This window comes from Salvia miltiorrhiza, chromosome 2 (assembly GCF_028751815.1).
Source record: "Salvia miltiorrhiza cultivar Shanhuang (shh) chromosome 2, IMPLAD_Smil_shh, whole genome shotgun sequence".
NCBI classification, from domain to species: domain Eukaryota; kingdom Viridiplantae; phylum Streptophyta; class Magnoliopsida; order Lamiales; family Lamiaceae; genus Salvia; species Salvia miltiorrhiza.
The window spans coordinates 35,754,085-35,781,960 of NC_080388.1; the positions used below are offsets into that span (position 1 = coordinate 35,754,085).

Here is a 27,876-nt window from a genome sequence, read left to right on the forward strand (position 1 = left end):
CATTTACTGCAACAAACGACACTTTTGTTTTTGATCCAGGTATTGGCACTCACGACTTGGATTTGAGGACAAATCCTCTTCAAGAAGAGGGGAATGATGCAGCCCGAACAGAGCCAAGCTCGCGCCAAAACAGATTGGAATCCCGCGCCGGACCAGCGCCAAGGCGCCAGAGGAATCGAGGCACCAGAGGAATCGAGGCGCCAGAGGAATCGAGGCGCCCGAAGAATCAAGGCGCCAGAGGAATCGAGGCGCCAGAGGAATCGAGGCGCCAGAGGAATCAAGGCGCCAGAGGAATCGAGGCGCCAGAGGAATCAAAGCGCCAGAGGAATCGAAGCGCCAGAGGAATCCTCCCGCCAGAGGATTCCTTCCGCCAGAGGAGTCCTTCCGCTAGAGGAATCCTCCCGCCAGAGGAGTCCTTCCGCCAGAGGAGTCCTTCCGTCAGATGAATCCTCCCGCCAGAGGAATCCTCCCGCCAGAGGAATCCCGGCTTTCCAGAGCAGAGGAGCGGACGTGCAGAGCAGAGCGTACGGAGCTGGTTTTCTCGCTAAGGTTATTTTAGCTTGTTGAGCAAGTTTATTAGTTTCCTTGTTTTTACGATTATGTCCTTCGTTAAATTAGGGTTTTATTTTGTGCCTATATATATGGCGGCTGTATGGAACAAACATTGAATTAACTTTGATGATATATGAAAATTGTGAGATTATTCTCTCTTGAGAACTTCGAGTTCTTCTTGGATTTTGCCCAAGCAAATCCAACCTATCGGCGTATCGGCGGGTTCACCATCCCTCGTCGTGTGTCATTCATCGTCCCCGAGTTGCTGCGTCAACATCACGTTGGGGTTTAGGGATTCGTTCGCCTAAATCATTTCGTGGGTTAGATCCAGAGGTTTTGGGATTTCCATCTTCTCATTCCACCTATCGACGAATCGACGAGTTCTTCATCCCTCGCCGTGTGTCATTCAGCGTCTCCGAGTTCTTGCGTCAAATGCACGTTGGGGTTTAGGGAATTATTCGCCTAGATCATTTCGTGGTTTAGATTCAGGGGTTTTGAGGCATTCCATCTCTTATCTGTAATTTCAATTTGTTCCGTTCAATTTCAGTCTTCCGCGTACAAATCAATTAGATCGGAGTTTTCCTTATCTGTGACGTTATTACTGTGTTTTTCCGGTGAATCTTCATAAATTATTGGCGAAGATTATATCAACGGGCCTCACTACTAAATGGGTGGTCGGATGAGAAGTTACAATGTCCCGGTTGCCGATTCCAACCATAAGATTCAGTATTCACCGAATCTAATATTTTCCTACGTCTTCTCTCGTCTTCCTCTTCATCTGAAGACATATCATCATCGTCTACTAAAGTCTCATCATCGTTGAGGCCATGTCATGCTGCTGAGCTACCAGTTCTTGCATCCACCTCGGGCAAGACTGTAGATCGTTGTGAACCATATAAGACCCCATCAATGTGGTGTTCAGTAGCTGAGGACTGTTTGCCTTTCTCGATCACATACACAACTGGATAATTGCTTTGTTCCATAAGCAATCGGTTCAAATCGATGTCAGTCTTCAACGATACCTTTACTTTTCTCCCTTCATTGGTGTTTGATATTTAGAAAAGCATATAGTCAGAACGACCATTGTCGTCTAATTGCTCATGAATCTCTCGCATTAGACTAGCACGACAAAGTTGTTGCACATCCATGAATACAACTACATCATCCCCGCCTATGTACTCGGCTCTATCCCAATAACCGCCATGATGTATAATGATAGGTCGATATGACATCTGTTGAAAGAAATTACAGGACTTATAAATATATTGAAAATGAAAACCGTGTATAAAAACTATAAATCGTGTACATATCGTGCATAGTTTCGTGTACAGACTCGTGCACTGAAAACCCCTAGTTGTGTAAAGACCCGTGCACTGAAAAACTCTAGTCGTGTATAGATTCGTGTACACTTTGAAATATTAAACTATGCATTATAATAGCAACAAATCAACCAAAATTCAAGGTTTATGGCATAAAAATGCATTTGTGTAGTGTCATGTGTATACTTCGTGTACACAAGATCATTCAACTTAAGAATTTCGTGTCCTACTGTAACTAAAATCTAAATATGGTTCAAACAATTTTCAACTGAAAACATTAAAATATGCAGTATATTAGCAATAAATATATCAATAAATTATGTTTGTGGCATGAAAGTAAATTCGTGTATCACTTCGTGCACTCAAGATCAGTCGACCTAAGATTTCGTGTCCTACTGTAATTCATAAATAATGTTTGATACCTACAATATTCACTTCAAGATATTAAACTATGCATTATGTTAACAACAAATCAACTAAAAAATTAGATTTGAGGCATAAAAGCTCATTCGTGTATATTTTCGTGAATCAATTCGTGTACTCAAGAACATGCGTTTTTTCAACTTTATTACGTACCTTAATAGAAATGAGGTTGCACCTTCGAGAATCAATAATATTTTCAAACTCTAGCTCTCCATATCTTATTTTCAAAATTTCTCTCTACAAATACAATTTTTTGGATTTTCAAATTTTCTGAAATAAATGTTATCCAAACTCATATTTTCTGAAAATTTAATTTAATAGGTTAGGTGTGTTGAAGGTGGTTGAGAACAACCACTGCGTCGTATGATCGTATCCATGGCCACCCCCAGACGCCCTTGGTCTTGTCCGCCGCCGTCTCCGTCGCACCCTTCACCATCTCTGCAGCGGCTCCTCCACCAGTCTGGTTGGAGGTTGAGCTCTGGTAGGGGAAGAGGGTTTGGGGGAGGTTGAAGAGGGTCCCGTCACGGGGCAGCAGCAGCGGTGGGGCGTGGGCTTCTCCTTCGTCCCTGCCCACAGATTGCTTCCGTGGAAGCGCCGGAGTCGCGCGACTGTCTGCCTGGAAGCGCTTCTGTGGAAGAGGGTCTCCCCCGATTCATGCAACTGTCTGCCGGGCTTCAGGCGGTCGTCGTCTCCCAACCCCATAAGCGAGAGAAGGTCCTGGATGCTGCTGGAGAGAGAAGCGTCGGAGTCGCGCCGGAGAGAAAGAGAGAGATGAGCGGAGAGAGAAGAGAAGGTCCTGGATTCTATTTTCTTATTCTGCAAAACAAAGTTACATGGAAATATTAATTGTGATGTCAGCAGCAGTTGTTGAGGAACAAAATAAATTTGAAAGCAACAAAAATCGAGAGAGAGAGAGGAGATGAGAGAGAGAGATTTTGTGGGGCCCACTGAGGATATATTTGTCTTTCACTACAAAATGGCTACTTTTACTATAGTTTTATAGTTGTGGCTTTTTTAAAATTATTTTTATATTTTAGGCTACTAATATATACTCCCTCCATCCCCAAAATAAGTTCCTCTTTGGGGACGGCACGGGTTTTAAAGAAAAATGGTAAAGTATATTGATAGTGGAGAAAAATATGTTATAATTAGTATTGGGAGTGGTGAAAATGTGAAAAAGTGTTATAATTAGTATTGAGAGTGGTGAAAAAGTAAAAAGTAAGAATAAATAAAGTATTATTAATAGTGGGGTAGTTGTCCAAAAATGGAAAGAAAGAAAGAGGAACTTATTTGGGGGACGTCCCAAAAAGGAAAAAGAGGCACTTATTTCAGGGACGGAGGGAGTATTAACACATAAAAAAATACAATAAAAATTCGAGTACCAGGGTATACCTGATACCCGATTCACAACCTAACCTAGTGCCGATACCGATTGATACCCTAATTATTCGAGTATCGGGCATCCAATACCCGATCAGGTTCGGGTCGGTATCGGTACAACCTGATACCGATCTCGATTTTCCCACCCTAGTGATTTTTAATCATTTTTTAAAATTAATTAATCTAATTTAAAAAAAATTAAGATTGATTTCTTAATTAAATTAATTTATTTTTACATCATTAATTTTGCCTATCTTAAAGGATCAAAATTTATATTTTGGCTTTCCTAAAAAAAAAGGATCAAAATTTAATTGAGTGTAATAAATAAATAAAAAAAGAGAATTTTTAAAATTAAACATAAAATGAACAAAATTTAAATGCAAGCCAACAATTAAATAACTCAAATTTCATTCAAATAGAGGGGTGGCATTACAAAGGCAGAAAGCCTCTAAAACTCATAAATTCAACTTAAAACTTTTAAAGTTACCATATAAATTGCAGTCATCATTCCTATAAATTTCAATCAAAGATCACAAACATTACAATGCTAAATATCTGAAACTAAATAAAGGACAACCATGGTGAAGAATGAGCTATCAACCGAGCAAAAAAATAAAATCGTCCAATTCATTCTTTAAGGGTGCATCGACGAATTAAAAAATCACCTCGAGTCAAAATTTTGGAAGCTCAACTCAAGTTCTCTGTTTCAAGGAAAACAATCTCAAGGTTGTAGGGGGCTGCAAAGAAACAACAATAAAGATGAGAGATCTAGTAGGAAAAATCAAAAGACAAACGAACTTGTACACCTTGACATCACATTACTCTCTAGCCTAAAATACACAAAAAGAAGCATAATAAGAAAACTTGATGTTGGTTTAGAACAAAGTAAAAGTACAATAGATGGGTAAATGCAGGGCTGATCAAAGCTCATACCTCAGCCATTAGACCTGATTTTTTTAATATCCCCAAATAAGTTGTTAATATTGAAATTTTCTCTAGAGGCCTTAGAATTGGACATGATACTTAACAAAATTAGATTTCAGAATATGCACAACACAATGCATATTGATGAAAAGTGGTTTTTATATTACTAAAGGACCACACAAATTTTATTTAGCCCCGTGATAGGTTGAGTCACATGGGACATGTAAGAGCAAGAAGTTTATTTCCAAAACCATGTTTATGTCCGTTGTGTGTAGACCACTGTTTGCAGAAAATTGAGAAGTTGTGTTTGATGACAAGATTGAAATTTTTCGTTCACAAAGCAAGTACCAACCAAGAAGAACAAGAAATATATGAATGTAGGCACACTAGAAACCAAATCGATTATATAACAAAGGAGGTGATTAAAGAGCGTTTAATTAATAAGACATGCAATGCAACACTTATGTATATGTATGCAATGCAAGTCAAGACGACATGTAAATACAACCATTTATTGCTCATCCAACTGTAATTGTAAGGCAACCATTCATTGTAAGGTAACATATGTTTAATGTGTTAAATGCAGGGCAACCACTTTATGTTTACTACCAACTGCAATGTCAAGTTAATGCAGGCAACCACATAATGCTTAACTTCAACCAAATAAAATGAACTTATGCTCCAATGAGGCCTAGCTCAAGTGGCACAGTTGTGGCACCTAAAGACTCTCCTTGTAAGAAGTTTTGGGTTCAATCCTGCCTGCGCGCGGTGTAGTGGTCCCGCCTGCGTGCAGTATAGATATTTTTCACCTTTGTGTGGTGTAGAGGTCCCGTCTGCGTGCGGTTTAGTGGCTTATTTGATTGTATAATATATAGATACATCTTGTAATTAAAAAATAAAATCAACTTATGCTATTTGTGTTTACTACCAACTGCATTAAATGGAAATAAATGCGAAGCAACCACACAAAGATTTTTTCCCTTAAATGCAGATAATACCTGCAATTGAAGAGAAATAGCCAGATGGGGCAAGCAAATAAATATTCATACAACAATACAATGCAAAGCCACATATCAAAGATAGTGCTCCAGATTTTAGGGTTGCTGCAAGCCAATATGGATGCAACATCATATTGGTACAGCAACCACCGAATTCTCTTGACTGCAATATTAATAGTTTGGGATGGTTTAGAGCCATCCAATCTCTACATGTAGAGACATGCAATACAATGGATGGGCTACTAAAATATTAGTTCAAACATTTGAAATGCTATCTCCCGTAATCCTTAACAATATTTTCTTAAGTCTACAAGCTTGCATGATAGAAATATTAAAGGTTAAATGCCAAAACTGCTACAAAATTCCCCACATGGGCAAAATGCATTAATAATGAGCGATGATCTTAAAAGTTCCTATAGAATTAGCACTACAATGCATCAACTATTTTAAACAAATGGCAGCATCAAATGGATCATGGAGATGGTGCATGAATTAGGTTTGAAGGCTATAGATGCATATTAGACCAACCAATAATTTTTTGTAGGTTTATGCTCAAGAAACACTAGCTTTAGTATGCTCATGTTTAGTGCATAAACATAAAGCCAATTCCTTGTGAATTACATATTTTTGTAAAGCCTTTTGACACATGTAATGCCTAACCTAATCCAAATGAATTAATGTAACACATATGAGCAAAAAGTCTTATCATTTCATATTCATCCCCATATTTCTCCCTATTTGTACTCTCATTATTGACCAATAAACAAAAAACAAATAACAATTAGATCAAGAGATCAACCAACAATTAGCAATCAACATCAACAGGACCAACTAATCAGCAACAATTAACATATGCATTTCCAAGCGACAATCAACAATCAACAATTAACAACAAACATCAGTTCCACTGGCAGCAAATTGCATCAAGATGACCATTTATACAGGAAAAACGTGAAAAAATGACCAGCCAACAATAATAGTCAATAGGAACAATAAACCAGCAACAATTAGATCTCGCACTAGGGTTTCAAGAAGTGTCTTAGAGTTATACCCATCAACCAAGAAACCGACAACAATTAACATCAAGAGGACCAACCAACAACAATTAACATGTACAATTCCAAGCAACAATTAGCAATTAACAATTTACATCAATTACTCCACAAGCAACAAATTGCATCAAGAGGACCATTTTTATAGGAAAAACATGAAGAGGACCAAGCAACCAACAACAATTGTCAATAGGAATAGCAAATTAGTAGCAATTAGATCTCACCCTAGGGTTTTAGAGAGTGTCTTAGAGTTATAATCATCATCGACCAAGAAACCGACATCAATTAACATCAAGAGGGCCAACCAACCATCAATAATAGTCAATAAGAACAAGAAACCAACATCAGTTGCACCAAGCTCACCAACAAAAGTTATATAGAGGGCCAACAAATCACAAGCAATAGTTAATAGGAAATATCTCACCATAGGGCTTCAATTGTGGTCTCATAATTGTTCTCATCATGGACCTTCTGCCAAGTAAAAAATTTCTCATCCAAAGCAGCCATTTGTTTCTCTGCCTCTAAGACCATCGCCGCCCACTTTTCTTCGGAAGGATTCCATGAAAACACACCAATTTTTTTAAATCAGAGATAATATCATAATCACAAAAGCTCATCTCCAGACGCAAGTCCTTCACGTAGTCGCAGGGTAAGACAAATTGACTTCTTCTTCAAACACATTGCCGATCGTGAAAGGTTGAAGGCCGCCTCTGATAAAGTATGGATCCATGCTCATGGTAGCAACGAGGGATGGCGATGGAGGTAAGCCTCGGGCAGAGGGGGTTTGTGGCGAGTAGGGTTTTCCCCATCGCCATCTCTCCCACAGCTCAAATACATTATAGCAGTGAGGGGTGGCATAGGAGTAGGCTATCGTTGCAGTGGCAACGGGGATCTATCCAGATAGAGAGGGTTAACGGAGAAGACAAATGAGGGGCGGTTGGGTTACATTACGATTTTTAACCATTAATCGAGGGAGTGAAAGATAGATCGGCGAAGGTGAGATATGGGGTAGCTTAGATAAAGTAGATCGAAAGATAAATTGGAACAGACGAAGAAGATAGATCGAGAGAGATTTGATGTAGCAGTGGAACATACGAAGAAAATTTTAGGGTTTGTGGAGATTAGTGATTTCTTGGTGAAATTAGAAGTTGATTCAGAGTGGGAACTATGTTTTCTAGTGAAGCAGATGTTGACCCTTTTTTCTAATGTTGGGGCATATTTGTCTTTTTCAAATTTTAATAAGGTAAAAATTAAAAAATTTAAGTTTAATTCAAATTTTAAACTAGGGTATCAATCATGAATTTCATACTATCTAGGTTTTATATCTAGGATACCAAACACATGAAAATTATATCAATCGCCCCTGTTAATATAACCTATTTTTACTTAATCTATCTTGTCATATCCTAACATGCTTACAAAACGAGCCGTTAGAATACACAGTTGAACGTCGTACACAGAAATACAATTTGTTATTTGAACACAATTAATCGTGTAAATTTTGCTGAACCCTTGTTTTTACCTGTATTTTAATCTATTTTTCACTAAAATCATCAACAAAGCTACGGTCCCAACAACAAACAATATCAGTCGTGTATTGGCATACATAATATATTACTCCTCCTGTCCTTGAAAATTGTGGTCTTATTACCATATTGGAACGTCCATGAAAATTGTAGTCTTTCCTTTTTTAGAAATAACCCCCCACAAAAAGGTGTGAGTCTCAATCTCCACTCAAACACAACTACCATACTTTTTCTTAAAATCTGTGCCGTCTCCATTGGACCATAATTTTTAGGGACAAAGGAGTACAATTCCATGGCATGTTTTCGGCGGAAAATATAAAGCCATGTGCTATATATATAAAGTTAATAGTGCGCAAATCAAGTTGAGAAACTATGTGTTCATTATGTTTAAGGGAAAAGGTGCAGATAAGCCCTTCTAGGTGTAGCCCTTATAGCGTATACCTCCCTATCCTCACTGTGCGTGCAACTAAACCCCCCAACTCAAGAAAAATGGTGCAAATACCCCCCTCACCCTAACCTCCGTTTTCTCACCGTTAGTCAGCATTATTTTATTTTCTGTGGGGCCCACCATCTTCACATAATGCGCCTCCCTCCCCTCAATTCTCGTCTCTCTCTCTGCCTCACAACGCACACACACATAGCAGCACCGATCTCTCTCTCTCTCTCTCTCTCTCTCTCTCTTCCGGTCGCCGCGACTCATCTTCGGCGATGGGCCATCGACTGTCGCCGTTCTCCCTCATCTCTCTCTCAACTCGTGGCCCTTGCCTCGATTCCCAGCGAGCGCACGGCTGGAGGGCCGCCGCCACCGATCTCGACCCTAAACCCCTCTCTAAACTCCGGCGCCGCAGCTCCTCCTCCGACGAAGAGCCACCGTCGGCCAACTAACCTTTTTTCCTTCCCCCTCTCCGTCCGTGGCCGAGCGACAGCGGTAGGGCCGCCGCAACCCTGGCCTCCCTCTGCAAAATCCATCCTAGTCCAGCCACCACCGCCTGAACTTCCCCATCTTCACTTAAATCGGCCGACAACAGCATCAAATGAAGCAGACTGCCGCCGACGCCCTCTATCTCCCTCGGCTCTCTCAAGCCTCCCAATTCTACGAGCTACTGAGCGATAAGGCCGATGGTGTCAGATCTCGAATCGAATTGCTGCGGAGGAAACTGCGCCAATCGTCGTCGACGTCGACTGAGAATCGCTGCGGCCGCGTGGAAATCCGTCATACATGTGAAATTCGTGACTTCAGACGAGAATTGAGGGGATAGAGGCGCATTATGTGAAGATGGTGGCCCCCACAGAAAATAAAATAATGCTAACTAACGGTGAGAAAACGGAGGTTAGGGCGAGGGGGTATTTGCACCCTTTTTCTTGAGTTGGGGGGTTTAGTTGCACGCACAGTGAGAATGGGGAGGTATACGCTATAAGGGCTACACCTAGGAGGGCTTATCTGCACCTTTTCCCTATGTTTAATTGTGTTTCAACATGAAATTAACGGTGCACAAACCAAGTAGAGGAATCGTATCTTCATTAAGTTTAACCATATTTCAACATGAAATTAAGGTTTTACCTACTATATCAAAGTCCAAAATATGTAATATGTCATCTATATAAAATAAACTACATAGAGACCTATGCAAATTTTCAAAAATAGAAATCGTGTACTAAAAATAGCAATCGTGTACAAATTATGTGCATTATCTTTGGCTAACTGTGTACGACATCATTTTAACCATATAATCAAGTTTAATTGCGAATTAATATATTATACCCAATATGTGGTCATAAATATCCAACTGCAATGCCAAAAAAAGTGTATATAACTCATTCTCTCCAAAATAAGGGAACTTTATATACCGTGTGTAATGGAAAAAATCCGTATAGCCCGTTTAAATAAATATTCGCAGCTCAAATACGTGGCTCAAATCCGAAAATTGAATTAATTCCAATTAATTCAGTTCATGCGCTAAATCATTAAGGCACATCGGCTCAAACCCTAGAAAGGGCAGTAACTTAGGGAAGAAGGTAGAAACTAGGTCAGGGATACGATCCCACGAATATCGGAACAACTAGGGTTTAAATAGACGTGCCAGCGAAACCGTCGTCAGGCTACCACAGTATAAAACAAGACCAACTAGGTCATTCAAACCGTCCAATGGTTCATACTCTAACACGTTCTCTCCACCTTCCCTCCTCATTCGCACTAATTCGCTTCCACGTTCTCAATCCAAAGGATTTCCGACAACCAGATCATCCAGGACGTCCTGACGAGCTTAGCTGATTGCTCAATGGCTCTATAACTTTGTTAACCAGAGCGACCCGATCTAGTCATTCTATTTAATATACTTTATTTCTTTTTGATACGATTTCTTATATTGTTACTGACTTGAGCGTCGGAGGTTCTTCTATCGACACCCCCATCAGTGCTCCTAGAAGAGCTTTAACGTATTTGTGGTTTCAGGTTGCTAGTGCCCACCGTCCAGGACGACCCCCAACGTCCTTATTTGTAGTTGTTGGACTTACCCCCAACACCGTACATGAAAGAACACACATTGAAATTAAATAAATTGCATACCTAATTGACTTTAAATAAATAAAAAAAAAAATCGCACGATGGTGGACTCGAACCCAGGACCTCGGGCCTTGGGTCTTGCACTTTCATCAAACCCTTACATCGAAAAATAAAAAACACAAAAGCTTGTGTAAGATACAAGACGTCTGAAGTTTTTCAAGTTCGAGCGTATATTTGATGACATATTTGTAATTTTATTGATGTTTTACAGAATTTGAATCCGGTTCAAGACTCATCTGATGGGGCTAAAGACCATCTTATACAAGACATTCCTTTGATGAAACACCACATAAATTATTTCACTAATTACAAAAACAAAACATGAGTTCAAAGCTCAAATTTAGTGGTAGCAACTCACAAGAATCATGCTAGGACTTACTTAAATTTGTTGGATATAAGCCCTTCTACAGAGCCAATAAACGCTAAAATCGTGCAAAGCAAGCAAAAGATCCTGAAAGCTTGAAGAACTATCCATGTACCTGTCCAAGCTCTCACCTTATTCTGCACCAGGTACATTTCCACCGGAAAGTATATCGCCAACGGCCAGAAATTCAATGCTCCGAGCACTCCTAACACTTCGTTGAAGTAGGGGAAGAGTAGTGCAAGTATAGTCGTGGCCGCAACATAAATAGTTCTGAAGCATAGTCGTAGAAGATTCAACTTGAAACGCGGCACGAGTGGGAGCTTCACTATGTACTCGTTGTTCACGAACCCACTATTGGGATGCTTCTTCGCGATCTCTGCTTCAGCTGCTGCAAACAATGGCTGACTGTATATCTGCAAACATTCAATCCCATTACATATATGAAGTATCTGCATATGCTTAATAGTCTTTCTCCAAAGAATTGCGCATAACCCCGATTCACTAAAGAGGCACGCTCCGGTGCATCCGGGTGCACAGTGCATCGTCCCTATTTAAATCCTAATTGTGATTAATAAACTCTAATTACGGAGTAATGAATCCTAATTGGAGATTAATAAACCCTAATTGGGGACTGGTGCACTATACATCCGGATGCACACCAGTGTTTGCCTTCACCTAAAATGGAACATAAGCATGTGGAAAGCCTTTGCTCTTGTATCTGTTGTGTGTTTTTAATTCTAAGTCTATCATATAGCCCTGAGGAAGCTTTCAGATACGACAGTTGTTATCTTAAATGCTCAACTCGGTATAAATGCGTGTAGTTCTAATCTTTCGACTAGCAAATAAACACTAGAGGGAATTGAGAGATAGGATCTACCTGATATCCTCCCACAAGGTGGAGAACAATACACACGTTAGCAAGGCCAACGAGCCAGTACGGCTCGTAGAATCCAAATCCCGTCAGAAGATTTCCCGGAGCTTCGTTGCCAAAAGCAGCATATCCAAAGCATCCGCATAAGAGGAAGAAGAAGGACGTGATAAGTATGGATATACATGAGGCCCTCTTCATCGTCTTGTTTTCTTCAGGAGGTGCCTTAAGTGTATCCTTCATTTGCAAGTTTGTTGTTTCAGCATTCAGATTCTAAAATTTGTTCTTACAAAATTCAAAATGATCGAGAATGGAAAGGACAGCAGATAAACCTAACAGTCAGGGCGATTCTAACCTGAATGTTCAAAAGAATTATGTTATAGTTAAAAGCAAAAGCTATGTCTCCCAATGCTTGTGACGAGAGCCACACTTTTCGAATTGTATTACTTGCCGGTACTCCATGAATATCACCTTTGATCTGTCCATTTCCTGCATTGATCAAAAGTCACCCATAAAACCAGAGTCCAAAATCTAACGTTATTTCCTACATCTATTAATAACGAACTAAGATTTACACAGAAATACATCGATGCAAAATAAGTTTTTGTGGCTCCACCGATGCCCTAGACGAACACGAGATTAAGAAGAAAAAAAATGGCGTAGTGAGACATCAAAATAAATAAAAAGGGTACCTATTACTTTTGCGAAACCAAGACCCAGCCCAATGAAGGTGTAAGCAAAGGACATGACGGCAGCAATTATCGAGAGTGACTCCATGTTATGGAAATCGGGTATCTGAGAGAATACTAGCTGAACAGCTCCGAACAAAAGAATGAACAAACTGTCTTCGTATTCACATGGAGCATCGTGCCCCTCCTTGTGGTAACAATTTGATTTCAGAATAGCCCTAAACCAACATAACTCAGCAAATAAATAACTCAAGAAAGATTGCAATCAGTGATATTCTCTACTCTGTTCGATCATTCAGAATTACGGATTCAAAAATATATCTAAACATATAAGGCATTAAGTTGTGGAAATCGGAATGTTGAAATTTATATTTTCTTGAAGGACTTGTGAAAAGTATCAAAGCCTCAATCTTCTTAGGAAACTCAAATCTAATATGACATTCTGTGAACACCCAATTCAAAACCATACGAGACTTAATTAGTATTACTTAGGCATTTCGAATCATCATATAAGATTGATAGTTACTTCCTAAATCAGTGCGAGAAAAGAGAATTTGCAGAAACAATTAGCCCTAAATTTTTTACAGCTGGTTCATTGCATTCTTTGTTAAGCCTATTTTGGATCGACAAATGGATGTCAGAAAAGATAATACGAAATCAGGTAAGAGCACCTAGTGATGAATACTCTTCTAAGATCCTTATTTTTTTAGCAAAGTAAGTTCTCGTCAAAATCAATCAGATAAGGAGATCTTCTACGAGATAATTACCCAACAAAACTCAACTGCTGCGCTTCCCCTTTCAATATCAAAGATAAAATTATTGTTTTAGTATCAGAATTCATAAGTGCTTACACTTACTACATTTTACTCTGAGATCTCATCAATACCATGAGACTAGAGACTATCAAACAAATCAAAATCAAATCAGCTTTAGTGGCACAATAAAATACCTTATACTGACTGCAGATGTTATGGTATAGGCAATTCCAAATCCAAAATAACTTTCGTGAAGAAATATTCCAACCACCCACATACACGTTTTCCCTGCCATGAATATTTTTCTCAGCGCTCTTCACACACTTGTAATTATCTCAAGAGAACATAATGTGGTCTCTCCATATCCATCCAAACAACGACTTGATAAAATAAAAAAAAATAAATGGATTCGAACAAAAAAAATTAAACGTAAAATTCTCTAATCCTTATAATTCCTCAATAAGCAGCACCTCACCATTATTTACCGATATCCTTGGCCATTAGCATAGCAATAATCGCTACTACTTCATCAAACTCAACCATCCCAAAACAAGTACGAGAAGAAGTAAGCAAACTCAAAACATGGTTCTATCTATCATCAAATTACAAAACTCTAAAAAGCTACCAATTGCTCAGCAGTCTCAGCTTCCCTTTTTCGAACTAAACACTGTATGCTGATCTAGCAATAACAAAATTGTGGAACAAAACACGAAAATCAGAATTTACCTAGATAAGAACTCACAGCTTCAGCATAGGACTTGTTTCTGATATGGCCCACCTCAGGATGAGGATATCTGTAACAATCACAAAGAATATTGGAAGAAATTATAGTGATGATTCCAAACACCACCATACTCAGAGGGCCTGCAATCCACCCCAACTGAGCCACACTCCATGCCAATGAAAGCACTCCTGACCCTATCACTCCTGTTATTATATGGGCAATTGCTGTCCATACAGTCCCTTCACATCCAAAACACGAAATTCATCAACAAAAATCCCCCAAAAATCCAGTCTTTTTCCAATAAAACTTGTTTCTTCTCTAAAAGAACAATCCAAAAAAAAAAAAACATTGAATTTGGAGAAGTTCACATTATCATAATAGCGACCATCAAGAGCTCATTGCCTAGTAATAATTTGAATAATACTCACTTCGCATTCCACAATTTAAATAATAATAAAAAAAAAAACTGAAAAACAAAAACACACACACGCAGACATTAGAGAGCATCAAGAGCTCAGTGTCAAGTAAAATTAAGATATGGGGAAGATTAATGTTTGACATAATATGAAGATAAATTGAAGCAAATTACCTGTTCTTTTGACGGAAGCATCAGAATCTGAGGATGAAGACTCAACATCAGTGAGCAGAGGATGGGAGAATTTATCTTTATCTTCAAACTCAACCATTTTTGTGTGTTTGATGGGTGCTGCAAGAATGTAGGTGTTTCCAGAGTCTCTGCAAGTTCAAGACTGGTTCAGCTTTGCGAAAAGTTGGGTAACAAATAATCGTGGCTTTCACAATCTTCATAAAATAGGTTGCGTATGGCCCATTCTTGCCTACAAAATCATATTGCTCAATCTTCACATGCATTTTATTGTATTGTTGTGTTGGTATATTTATTATTGTTTCAATTTGTGCTAAGACTAATTGCCAAATTTAATAAATATGGTATTTGCACGTGTCTGCAGTATAATAGAAGTAGGGCCAAAATAGTAACGGCGCATGAAATTTGACTACATGTAACATTTGCGTTAAATAAATACAATTTCGATCCATGAAAGAATTTTTTTGGAGAAAGTGATATGAATTTTAAGAAAAAGAGTGTTGAGTGTAATAAAAGTGAAGAAAAAATTATTGAATATATTAAGAATTGTGAAAAAATATTTTAATTAGTATTGAGAACGGTGAAAATATGAAAAATAAAGATAAATAAAATATTTATAAATAATAGGGTATGTCCAAAAATAAGTAGAAAGTTTTTTTGTGGACGTCTCAAAGAAAAAAAAGTGAGAAGTTTTTTCGTTCGGAGAGAGTATTTCTTTTATTCTAGTTACATAAAAAAATTGTAAAATAATTTGACGAACTTAAATACTCCCTCTGTCCCAATAGAAGAATAATCTTGTATCTTTTCGGCACGGAGATTAAGAAACTTGCTTTTTGAGTGTAAAAATATGTGGAACCACATTGTTTATAATGTAAAATCATTATCAAAAATAGAAATAAAACTATTCTAGCGGAACGTCATGAAAAGAAAAACAGGCATATTAGAGTGAGACGGGGGGAGTAATATATTATTATTGTTGAAGCCACTCTTTTCATTCAACATCGATTTGATAATGAAGTATATATATTTAGAGTATCGTCTCCTCTTATAAAGTATTTTAAAGGATTAATAAATATAACTTCAGTATGATATCAGAACTTACTTAAGTTGCATAAATTTTTATTTTTATTTTTATTTTTTGTCTATTTACATTATAATTGTTGATGTGTCGTATTGACTTAGCATTTGACAGAGTAGACAATGACAAGGGAATGGATTCGACTGAAATCGAGATCCATCTTGTGAAAAGTTGAACCAATCTATGTATTAGACGATATTCAATCATTCTTTATTATTCAATATGGTCCTCATGTTCAAATACTTCCTCTTTCCGCCAAAAGTATTTCATTTTAGCTGAGCACGGAATTTAATAAAATTAGAGATGATGTTGATGTAGTGGAGAAAATGTCCCACCACTTTATGGGATGTGTGATTGAGATTGAATTTGAGATGATTTTTTTGTAAATAAAGAGTGTTTGTAAGGATAAAATATAAAAGCGGATAGTGGGATCATGACTTAAAAAGAAAAGTGGAATACTTTTTGCGGACGCCAAATATAGTAATTGTGAAATACTTTTGGCGGACGAAGGGAGTACAATACAAATACTAGTACTATTTAAATGCTCTATATTAATGTTTTAGTGCTACTCTGAATTCCCTCAAAAAAAAAAGTGCTACTCTGAATTTTATTAGAATAAAATTAAATCCACTATAGCCCACGAACTTATGCAGAATCACCAACATCTAAACAAGTGGGCAATAAATAAAGGAGGAAAGAAGCTGTCAGCTCAACTATTTGGGGTTACGTGCCTTTCTTTGGTGATGGAGTATTATTTGAAAGAAACATCACGATGAATAAAATCACAAATTAACTCAAGAAAATTACGCGTCCACAAAAAATATAGTAGTATAATTTTAAGTTCAATACAAATTTTAATAGAATAATTAATAAATACATTTAATGGGTAAACAAATCCTTGTTATATAAAAATAAATTATTGTGATTGATTTTTTTTAATGAAAATAATTATGCTTGAATTGAGTGCAGATGGTGATATTTAAATAAATAAAATATATGTATAAGGTAAAATATGAAAAAGATAAAGTAACCTAATGTAAAGAAAAAAGTATACTCTTTGTGGACTTTAATAAATATAGCTATTTTATACTCTTTATGGATGAAGGTAATATTAACAATATTTCTTATCATTCCATCCGGTGATGGGGAGAAGGGTCTAATGGGAGCACTGGACCCCACTGAAAATTTTAAAATAATTTATGTATAGTACTTTTAATATATATTCTTCAAATAAAAATTAATTTCATTTTTTTTCTTTTTTCATGTAGCAATCATAATAGTATTTTATAATATGATTTTTATGTTATTTCAAGTTGTTTTCTATTTTTTCTTTATTAAATTGGTAAATTTAAATTTAGAATTATCATAGTGAATTCATATAAAAAAAGTTATATGATTTAAGTTCTAAATGTAAAGTTCTTTACAATTATATTACCATTTACTTTCTAATTAAAAAAAAAATATGTGAGAAATTGTATGTTGAATTTCTTTCTCAATATATAATATTAAATGTATTGTACTGTAGATTTTAATTACGTGAAGTACTAAGATTGTTAAGGTTTTCAATTGTAGGCGTGTTTGAGGTGGCCATGGAAGTTGAGAATGACTAGAGATTAAGTATTTCCATAGAAATTTAAGTGAACTTGTTATATTTTAAATTATTATTTTTATTTCATATAAAAAAAATTACCAACATATGTTATTGTTTGTTAGTCAACGGTTAACTAACAAACATGAAAATTGTTATTCATTTTATCCATACGAATTTTTATCCATGTGTATTTAATCATCTTTATCTTCCTATTATATTTTGTATCTTTTTATATAGTTTCTTTAGGTTATACAATGAAGGGAAGGAGCAGTTTTCAAAGGAGTGGGCAGAGGCGGTTATGGAGAAGTTATCGCCATGATCTCCATAACCGCCTCTGCCCACTCCTTTGAAAACTGCTCCTTCCCTTCATTGTATAACCTAAAGAAACTATATAAAAAGATAATTTTCTCATGATAAATTTATCAATCAAAGAAAACACACCCTAATTTTCTCATGATAAATTTATCAAGCAAAGAAATGAATATTTAGTTTTTTTTTTGTTATGTGAATATTAGTTTGTGACAGGAAAATAAATTATTTTTTTAAATACCAAGTTATTATTGATTGTTCTAATTTTTATCATGTAAGTTATTAGAACATGATGATATATGATTAATATTAATACTTCACATTGAATGGATCTAATTGTAATTGTTGTTAGTTAACATTTTATGCAACAATAATTTAGAAAACAAAAGATATATACAATTTTTTATTTTTAAAGTTATATATATATATATATATTATTTTACAATTATTATAAATTGGACATCCGAAACAAAATCCTGACTACGAGACTGCTTTCACCACAATCCACATTATAGCTTCGTACAAACCCTTTGTTAAGATGGAGATAGAATCACAATACCTCATTTCAGAAAGAAAAAAAATGTATAAACCCTTTTTATATTCATTATAAACATATTGAATACAGAGACCAATGCTAAAATATTGAATACAGAGACCAATGCTTGAAATTCTATAACTTGACTATATTTTTTTTTTAAGAATTACAGACACACAAATGTGAGAAAATAATCGTTTAAAATTCAAACCAGATTTTTTTTTAAAGAATTACAGGACCTCTATACCACACAAATATGAGAAAATAAAAGTGTGAAAATAATTGCACGCAGACGAGACCATTACCCACATAAAGGTTGAAAAATTAATCGATCACTATCCACATAATAGTGAAAAATAATTGCACGTAGACGAGATCAGTATCCACATGAAGGTGGAAAAACTAATCGCACGCAGGTGAAATTGAACTCAAAACTTTCACTACCCACATAACGATAGAAAAACTAATCGTATACAGGTGCAATTGAACTCAAGAGCTCTCACAGATGAGAGTTTTTGAATATGATAGGCTTGCCACTTGAATTGGGCCGGCGAAATACTACCCTGACTATTTGTGTGCCCTTACTTTCGTAAACAAGTTTCCTTCCTCTCTAATACGAAATCCTTTATTTCAAGTTATGTCAAATATTATATCTATATATTAAATAACACTGTAAATACAAAATTGGCATATTTTGATACGTATGAATTAAATCACATTTCACCACTGTACCTCACCCACTGCTAGAAAAAGAAAAGGAGACATTTTGTTATCTTTTTTACTTTTAATAATATGATATTCAGTCAGGCCAAACTTTTAATTGGGTTTATCAGGAATCTCGAATTTCTCTTTCTTTTTCAGAACTAAGTGGTAGAAGTTGCTAGTGCCATAATGGTCATAGAGCATTACTTAATAAAATAATAAAATTCAATCCCGATTTCACCCAAAAAAAAAGGAAGAAGAAGAAGTTCAATCCCAAATTGGGAACCTTTTAATGTGAAAGTGACTTTTATCTACGGGACGTGGATTTGGGCCATTTGGCTGTCGATATTTTTTCGTTTTCTTTTTATAAGTTTGCTATATTATATATGCAGTATTACTGAAAAGAACCAACTATTTAATCTTGCCCGTTAACTATATGGCCTTAATATATTAAAAAATGTGTTAAATCATTTTATGAGTCAAGATCAGGGACCAAATATTTGTCCAATCGATTCGGATATTTGTGATAAGGGATATCAAATAAGATGGCCTTTAATTTGGACTTAGTTCACTTAATTTACGATTAACTTTAAGGGTGCATTTACTTTGATGAATAAATTTATCCATGAAAAATAATGGATAACAAAAATTTATTTTTTTGAAATGTCTCATTTCTTTTCCAACATTTGACACAAAAGAAATGTTCGCCATTTTTCATTCCTTATTTTCACTTTAATGATGGATAATGTTATCCTTCCATTTTCGAGTGGATACTATTATCCATCCTTAAAGTGAAAATAAAGAATGAAAAATGGTGAACATCTCTTTTGTGTCAAATGTTGGAGAAAAAAAAATGAAACATTTTAAGGTATAATTTTTTGTTATCCTTCCTTTTCCATGAATAAATTTATCCATCAAAGTAAACGCAGCCTAAGAGTTAATATATCTATCTATACATTATCACATAGTAAAATGAATATCCATGAAGATAAATAACTTAAAATGCTAATAATTTTTACTATAAATATACTAATATATCCTTAATGATTAGTAAAAAAAAAAATAACTCAAATATTCCACCATTGCTATCCCTCTTTTCCCCCCACATCTGCCGCTCCCCTCTCCCACCCTAATCCCATCACCACCATCCCTTCCCTTCCCCTTTTCGCCCTCCACTGTCGTTGCCGCATCCTCTCTCTTTTTTCACCTTGCGCTTCCCTTCCCACTTAACCTATGCCACCGCATCCTCTCTTTTTCCCTGGCTCATCGTCGACGCCTCCTCTCTCCTGCCCGCCGTTGCCGCTAGCCCATGCTTCCAGGTTTTCTTTCTCTCTCTTTGTCACTCTTTCTTCTCACCACTACTTCTCTCGCCTCTCCCACCATCATTTGCTCTTCTGCATAGGATGTCGCCCCCTACTGACTGATGAGTTTATGTTTGTGCTCGTTTTTCTTATATGTCCTGTTCTTTGGGCATAAGGTGCAGGTGAGACATAATGTTGCTGCATTTCACGAAAGAGGCACAAAAATGATGCAGAGGTGTTCGGGGCACACAACAACCTGATTTGAAGACCAAAAGTCTGAGAAAAAAGGTGGTTGGGCAAACTGGTCATGCCCATAAGTACCGCGTGAGATCCAGTATGCATTAAAAGGAGGACGAGGGCAGGACGCGGCGCAGCAGGCGGACTTAGTAGGATAGAGATGTAGACGCTTGATATGGGCAGAAGGTGGCAGCACCCAAGAAGAGACCGGCAAGGTTAAACCAAGACTTTGTCCAGAAAAGGAAAAAAATCTTCAAGAGATTAGGTCTGAAGATTTGGGTGCATCTCCACAAGTTCTAGATCCAGCTGCCACACTATGGGCTGGGCCTTCTGTAACCCTAATCGCTCTTATTAATACTCGAAGGGTTCCACGCCTAGAGGGTAATCCATTCATAGACCGACTGTTATGCCTTAGTTTTATTTTCGTGGAGAAGCAAGCTTTTCCCGGGCTATGGGCGTAAATACTTTATTTTTAGCTTATGTTTTGTGCAGCACTTTTGGCCGTAAGTACTATTTACTTTAAGTAATTTCAATTTAGTTTTCTTTTATGTTTTCCCTTATGTCTTTTGCCTTGTTTCTTTCATTCATATCTAGCTAAGTTTATATTCTAATTTGGGCAAGATAAACTGAGCATGAACAATTAAACTCGAGAGGTCTAAATGGTTATAATAACTGCATGAGTATGTTCTCGATACACTAGGTTTGATTAAAATACGGTTTGAGCAACTTAATTAATTAACTGATCACTAGTCAATTAAGGAGTTTTGACCACAAGAACCTTTGGGCACAAGACGAAAGAAATTTCGACCTCCGAATAGTACAATTGGTGTTGGATTTGTGACTAGTGGAGTAATATCACGTAAGGGTCAAATTGGGTCTTTCTAAATCTGAATGCATCTTGGGCATAATATTCTCAAGCGAGATCCCAACATAGGGAGCGTTTATGACCAGAATAGTTGATTCCATTAACTGATAATTTCTGGGATTATGAACTAAAAAAATAGATTGGGAATAAGGTTGTTGCATGGTTGACGCGTGACAATTGGGGGCGTAGCTGCCTTATGCTTATAACTGATTGATGTACGAGTGTAGTAAATATCTTTGAACCGATGACCGAGTGAAACGTTCATGTTTAGTGAGTCGAACCCAAATCAGAATCGTTTTGTTATTTGACCAAGTTACTCTTTTATTTCAGTTCAGTTTGTTTGCGCGTTTTGCCCACAAGAGTTTTGAGACCGAGATAACTGAAAAACCAAAACCTTTTTAGTGACACCTTTTGCAGAGGAGATTACACTCAGTTCCCTGTGGATTCAACCCTAGACTTACTGCTAGCTAATATAGTTGTGGGCACATGACTTTATTTGCGCGAAGCTAAACGACGGCTTCATCACTGATGTTGCTACGGTGTCGCTGTCCATGATGTCCACTACTCTCTCTTCTCGCCAATTTCTCAATTTCGCTTTCTCTCGCTCTCTCTCTCTCCCAATTTGAAATACCCAATTTCTAGGGTTTCATTCTCTCTCAATTCTCAGCTTTTCGGCGAGAATCAACACTGCCGCCACGTCTTCATCACCAGTGAGGATCGACGATGCCAACTGATTATTACACACTTTTACACTATTACACATTTTTTTCTCAAAAATGTGTAATAATAGTAAAAGTGTGTAACAGTTTAAAATACATTGTTACACCCTTTTCACAACTATTAAATGATTTTGCAAAATCGTGTAATACGAAGAAAAAAAAAGTATGTAATAGTTTATTTTATATTGTTACATTCTACAAGGGTACTTTGGTTAGAAATATTACTAGTTTCATAATTTTATCCGTATGGCTAGAATTTCATTTTGCTATATGGTTTTATATAACTAGAATAGGTTGTTGCCTCTATTTTTAGTTCAGGGCTGATATGGTGAACTTTTTCTTTTTTTCGGAGCTATATATTTTTGGCTCTAATCTTAAACCTTTGATTTTTTGAGGTCTCATCGAATCAAAAAGTTTGTGATCTTTTTTAACATGTATGAATTTTTTTACTAACTATATTTTTTCAATCAAGACACTTGACCTCCTATTGAATAAAATAGAAATGTGATCTCAACATCAACTTATATAAGTAACTTCGCGAGAAGTAAGAATTGGACAAACATTTAACATAAATTATTGTCTTTTTTTCTATGTTATAAAGTTTTGGAGAAAATCAAAACACATTTCATAAACCTCAAAACCTTACTTTAAAAGCAAAGTAATGAAATTTGACAAACAAATATATGATAAGAAAATTTTCAACTAATCAGGTCAACTCACTTGATTTTGATTTTGGACAATCGGGCCGACTCATGGATCTCAAGCTACATTGATATCCCTACTTGTAGTTGTTGATATCAAACTTTTAATGAGGATGTATATATAAAAGAAAAATAAAAACATGTCACATTTAACTTATGTAACATTAGAGTAGGGTTAAATTACAAATCCATGTAGTGTGTAACAGTATAAAATAATACACTATTACATTAGGGTAGGGTTAAACTACGAATTATAAATACAAGATGAATCTTTTCTGAAACATGATAAATTTACTAAGGAAAATCATAAATTTTATCCCCTTATAGATTTCGAACTAAAGACTACCTATAACTATTCATTTAGTAAAATGATGAATCAATCATATATCTTCACTATCTATGAATCGAAAATAATTCCTAATTTGTATTTCCTTGTAGGATTATTTTAATCATGGACATAAATTCAATAAAATGACTTTCTCAGATTAAAGAAACTTGATAAAATATCCCATAAAATTAAAGAAATTTAATAATTAATAAAAAAAAGACACCACACACTACGCCAGATTCGCTCATAGATAACGGATTTTATCCGTTATCTATGTGCGAAAACATCCGTAATATATAATGGTGTAATGTATGTGGATTTCATACATAACGGAGATTTAAGCGTTATCTATTCTATTATACATAACGGATTATATCCGTTATCTATAGTATTATATCCGTTATCTATTCTATTATACATAACGATTGTTTATATATACGTAACGGATTATATCCGTTATCTATAATATTATACATAACGGATTATATCCGTTATCTATAGTATTATATCCGTTATCTATTCTATTATACATAACGATTATTTATATATACGTAACGGATTATATCCGTTATCTATAATATTATACATAACGTTTCAAACCGTCATGAAAGTTTAATATTCACTGTTATGTACACACCTATACATAACGGTTTTTTGATATTAATAACGTTTGGTAATCCGTTATGTATAACGTTTTTTACCGTAATTAGATTTCTATTTCTCTGTTATCTATTAATTTATACATAACAGTATAAATGATAAAAACCAACAATAATAATATTATATATCATCCAAAATATTTAATTTTATATTATTATCATAAAAAAGAATTCATACAAGATTTGAATATAGTCAAAATTCAACAACTGCTCTATCTATACTATTATGCCTTACAAAAATACTAAACATATTAAATATGCAACTAGCTAGCCATATGGTACAACTTTTCTTGTGAATTCACAAGCCTCTTCAGCTCAACGTACGACTCATTTAATCCACCACAAACCTGCCACAAAATCATACAAAGAGCCAACCAAGAATCACAATATAGAGCATCATGATAAACACTTAAAAAGCATATCAAAGTGATTGGTATAATGGACAAAACCTATCAAGTTACTAAGCACTAAAAACTTCTCCATTTCACATTTTTTAGGAAATATTACTAAGCACTAAAAGTACCCAAAATTGATTCAAGAACAAGCATATGATTTTTGGTCCAAGGTAAAAAAAATACCAACATAATAGTGACCTTACATACCTCAAGATGCACTCGAAAATAATGTAAGTCTCCTCCAATTATCCTAAATGGCTCCCCATCTCTCCAAAACATGTCTCTGCAATCTCAAACTTATGTGTGTATCCCTATCACAGTATAGCATCATTATGTTAAATGCAAGCAGTGCTCGAAACGACTTAAATCACAACAGAAACCAAATGCATCAACCAAACTAAAAGCCCCAAATGCATCAACCAAACTAAAAGCCCATTTTCATCATCATTACTGCTCATTTTCTACTTCATTATCCACAAACTAGAGATACAAGCAAGAAAGGCAGTGAACACAAAACCATGTACAAATTTCTACAAATTAGACGGCAAGCTGAGTAATCCTCATAATCACAATTCCCCTTGCATCAAGGAAGACACTAAACAAGCCAGTCACACAACCATCCAATTCAACCAATGGGCAATAAATCACTCACTCATCCATATCTTCCAAACAATTAACAGAATGAGAAAATTTTCGACCGAGAACTACCAGAAAGCAATCAAGCAGTGTGCTCGTATTATCCATTTAGCAAACAATTTACATATATTATCCATTTAGCAATGAGACTACATCTAATTCATCACCAGCAATGTGAAAAAGAGACCAAGAATGTCAGGATATCAGCAAAATTTAAGAAACATAAAATACAGATTAATAACATAATTTCCATGTTCAGAACATAATGTCTGCTGTCAAACATCAATCAAAATAGAACATGATTAGATGGTTGGATTAGCAATGTTATCATTACAGAGTTGAAAAGCAAAAGAGATGCAGCTGTCTAAGGGTATACAGGAAACGGTAGATTTAAAGTCTGTCCTCACAATAGCAACATCACCATAGCAGATTAAACACCACACAAGCTAAAAAAACCATACCCATAGTATCAAATATCATGTTTCAGTCATCCCAACATATTCTGCATTTAAAATAGGAAACTACAGTTCTATGTTGGATCACCATTCAGGTCAATAGTCTGATCCAATTTGGCCAGCTTCAAAAACAATAACATAAGGCTAACGGTTCGAGCTGGCTTTAAATTAGTTCTCACATCATTACTTGGCATGATGCTGAACAGCAGTCATGTCAGTCCTCAACCAAGTACAATAATCTAAAGGTTTGACGTATGATAACGCTTAAAAGGGGATTAACATAAGTTAGGAACATTGTCTGGAATCTGGACACTTGTAAACCAAGTCGTATGTTCCATAAGATTCAAAATATACGCCAAACAATGCAGGCAAGAACATTTACATTCCCTACCATATTAAGAGAAAACAATTGTTCTCAATTGAACTGAAGCTCCAATGCAGCGAGAATAAGGTCAAAGTCATCCCCAACCTTCACAGGCAATAGAAAGGAAATCCATATGTTCTCAAGACAAAAAGAAGTTGATAAAAGAAAAACATGTGCAAGTGTTATGCCTGTCTCTCTGAACTAGTAGATGCAAATATTAATATCAAAAGTGTCAGATATACATGGCTTATTCCAAGTATGATCAGTTCTCATGAGATGATAAACTATAAAAATAAAAGGTGAAACCAAAGAATAGTTTCATACCTGGAAACTTTCCATCATATATACTTTCCCCACATTTACCTGCAAAGTTAATTAGATTCAGCTCAGGCACACTCAGAGAGAACGGTGGCAAGTATAACGTCAATGCCCACATATAACTTACCATCTTTCCTAAGAAAGTCACCTCCCTGCAAAATAGTTTAAGGCTGTCAAACATTATAACTACAAAAACAGTGCATTTGGTGCTTTTTAAGCAAGTTTCAGTAAATCATAAAAATGGACAATTCAATAAGTACAACCTTAAAACTATATCACAAGAAATGCAGTCGTGACCATCAGCCCTGTCACAGGATAAACAAGGATAACAATTACAATATATCAATTGACAATAACAATTAGTGTAAACTAAAAAAACTATAAACAAATAAGAGCAAGTAGTCTGAGGACAATAGGCAAATAGAACTCTAAAAGGACAAGTGACAAGAAAGAAAATCAATCATAAAAAATAAACAAGCATAATATACAAAAGTTTATAATCATTAAAGATGATATCACAATCAAGTGAAGATTCTCTATTTATATGCCAAACTGTAGATAATAACATGAATTATAGAAACACTCAATCCCATACGGTGGTCTAATGTTATAAATAAATAAATGATATGGACAGGAGTAGATTAACCAGCAAATATCAGGAAAAGGGTGAAACAGCTTATTTACTCGTTTTCCAGAAAAAGCTCTCCATATGTTATCCCATCAGCATATCGAATTTTCTTGAAGTGATCAACTCCCTGCAGAGGATTAACAGAAGCTTCATGGAAGAATGTTAGGGGTCACAATACACAAGAGAATAACTGATTGCACATGAGGGACCTGAAGCAACATAATGATTCGCTCAAGACCATAGGTGTAAGAAAATAGATGTAAAAATTCGAAAAAAAACACGGTTAAGGAAAAAAGATCTGACAAAGTGCCACCAGAGTAGATAAATTGATCTATTTGAACTTTTTCAATCAGATGAAAGGATTCACGAACTCATTCTTATAACACTACACAGCAACCTACACTCTGAACTCATAACATGTACGAGGAGAAAACGGCGACGTGGAGGATAGAACGACCGTCTTCATTGCAGAGGTGGCTGGCTTGGCCGAGCTGCTCTTTGGAGAGCGACTTGAAAACTGAGGTCAAAGAAGGAAATGGGAGGACAGAGGCCATGACTAGCCTCGGCCTCGCCGGAATTTCAAGGTCGCCACGGCGGCAGAATCTCTAGAGGGAGAAATTAGGGCTTCCTTCTCTTTCCTGTTTCAGTCGATTTCTTTGATTGAGAAAGGTGAATCGAGAGAGAGGGTCCGACAAAGTAGATGCGGCGCCAGAATCGGTAGCAAAAGCTGCTCGCCGGTGGCGGCATCAACTTAGGCAGTGAGGATTCCGATTTGGAAGGAAGTTAGAATTTTAGGTCGGAGAGGGTAGAGTCTAGATCTGGGCCCTAGGGTTTCAGGCGGAGGAACTAAGGTGGGCGAGGCCGGCGCTCCTCGCCGGAACTTCGGCGGCCGCGGCAGCGGAGCCCTAGCTGGTCCGCTCAGTTTGAAAGAGAAGGGGGAGAGAATTTTCTGTGTAAATTTTTAGAAGAGCTCGATTGGGAGGGATTTGGGAGAAACATGAGTTTGAGATAATATAATATAATATAAATTTTTTAAAAAAATGAAAAAAAATTATACTACATAACAGTTTTTAAAGTGTGATGCATAACGGTTTAATAAACCGTTTTAAAATACGCTCATAGATAACGGTCGGCTTAACGGTTCGATAATACCGTTATGTATGCAACTAATAGATAACGCTCATACATAACGGATTAACTTAAACCGTTATCTATTTCCATGGACAACACTACATAGATAACGGTTTTTTGTCAAAACCGTTATCTTTTCAAAAAATGCGCTCATACATAACGGTTTTTTAAAAAAACCGTTAT

At 36.1% G+C, this 27,876-nt stretch overlaps 1 protein-coding gene and 2 long non-coding RNA genes across 3 annotated transcripts; all 3 read right to left on the reverse strand.

Moving 5' to 3' along the window:
• Window positions 1-10,910: 10,910 nt before the first annotated feature.
• LOC131012196 (probable amino acid permease 7) lies at window positions 10,911-15,046 on the reverse strand. Its single transcript, XM_057940105.1, has 7 exons — window positions 14,727-15,046; window positions 14,140-14,376; window positions 13,608-13,701; window positions 12,662-12,876; window positions 12,325-12,458; window positions 11,979-12,206; window positions 10,911-11,514 (listed from the first exon to the last, which is right to left on the reverse strand). Exons 1-7 carry the CDS (start codon window positions 14,821-14,823, stop codon window positions 11,113-11,115), a joined length of 1,407 nt encoding a protein of 468 aa, XP_057796088.1. The 5' UTR covers window positions 14,824-15,046; the 3' UTR covers window positions 10,911-11,112.
• Window positions 15,047-23,904: 8,858 nt separating this feature from the next.
• On the reverse strand, window positions 23,905-24,881 carry LOC131012197 (uncharacterized). The gene is made up of 2 exons (XR_009097230.1): window positions 24,369-24,881; window positions 23,905-24,113 (listed from the first exon to the last, which is right to left on the reverse strand). It is a non-coding gene; the product is annotated as an uncharacterized LOC131012197 (long non-coding RNA).
• Window positions 24,882-25,735: 854 nt separating this feature from the next.
• LOC131012198 (uncharacterized) lies at window positions 25,736-27,533 on the reverse strand. The gene is made up of 3 exons (XR_009097231.1): window positions 26,198-27,533; window positions 26,062-26,086; window positions 25,736-25,979 (listed from the first exon to the last, which is right to left on the reverse strand). It is a non-coding gene; the product is annotated as an uncharacterized LOC131012198 (long non-coding RNA).
• Between the last annotated feature and the right edge of the window lie 343 nt (window positions 27,534-27,876).

Bases quoted from the DNA above. Each gene is read 5' to 3' on its own strand.
- LOC131012196 (XM_057940105.1), bottom strand. From the start codon at position 14,823: ATGGTTGAGTTTGAAGATAAAGATAAATTCTCCCATCCTCTGCTCACT. The intron at 12,459-12,661 runs GTACCCTTTTTA...TGATCAATGCAG, and splicing joins TGGTTTCGCAAAAGTAATAG to GAAATGGACAGATCAAAGGT. The intron at 12,207-12,324 runs GTTAGAATCGCC...TTGCAAATGAAG, and splicing joins TAATTCTTTTGAACATTCAG to GATACACTTAAGGCACCTCC.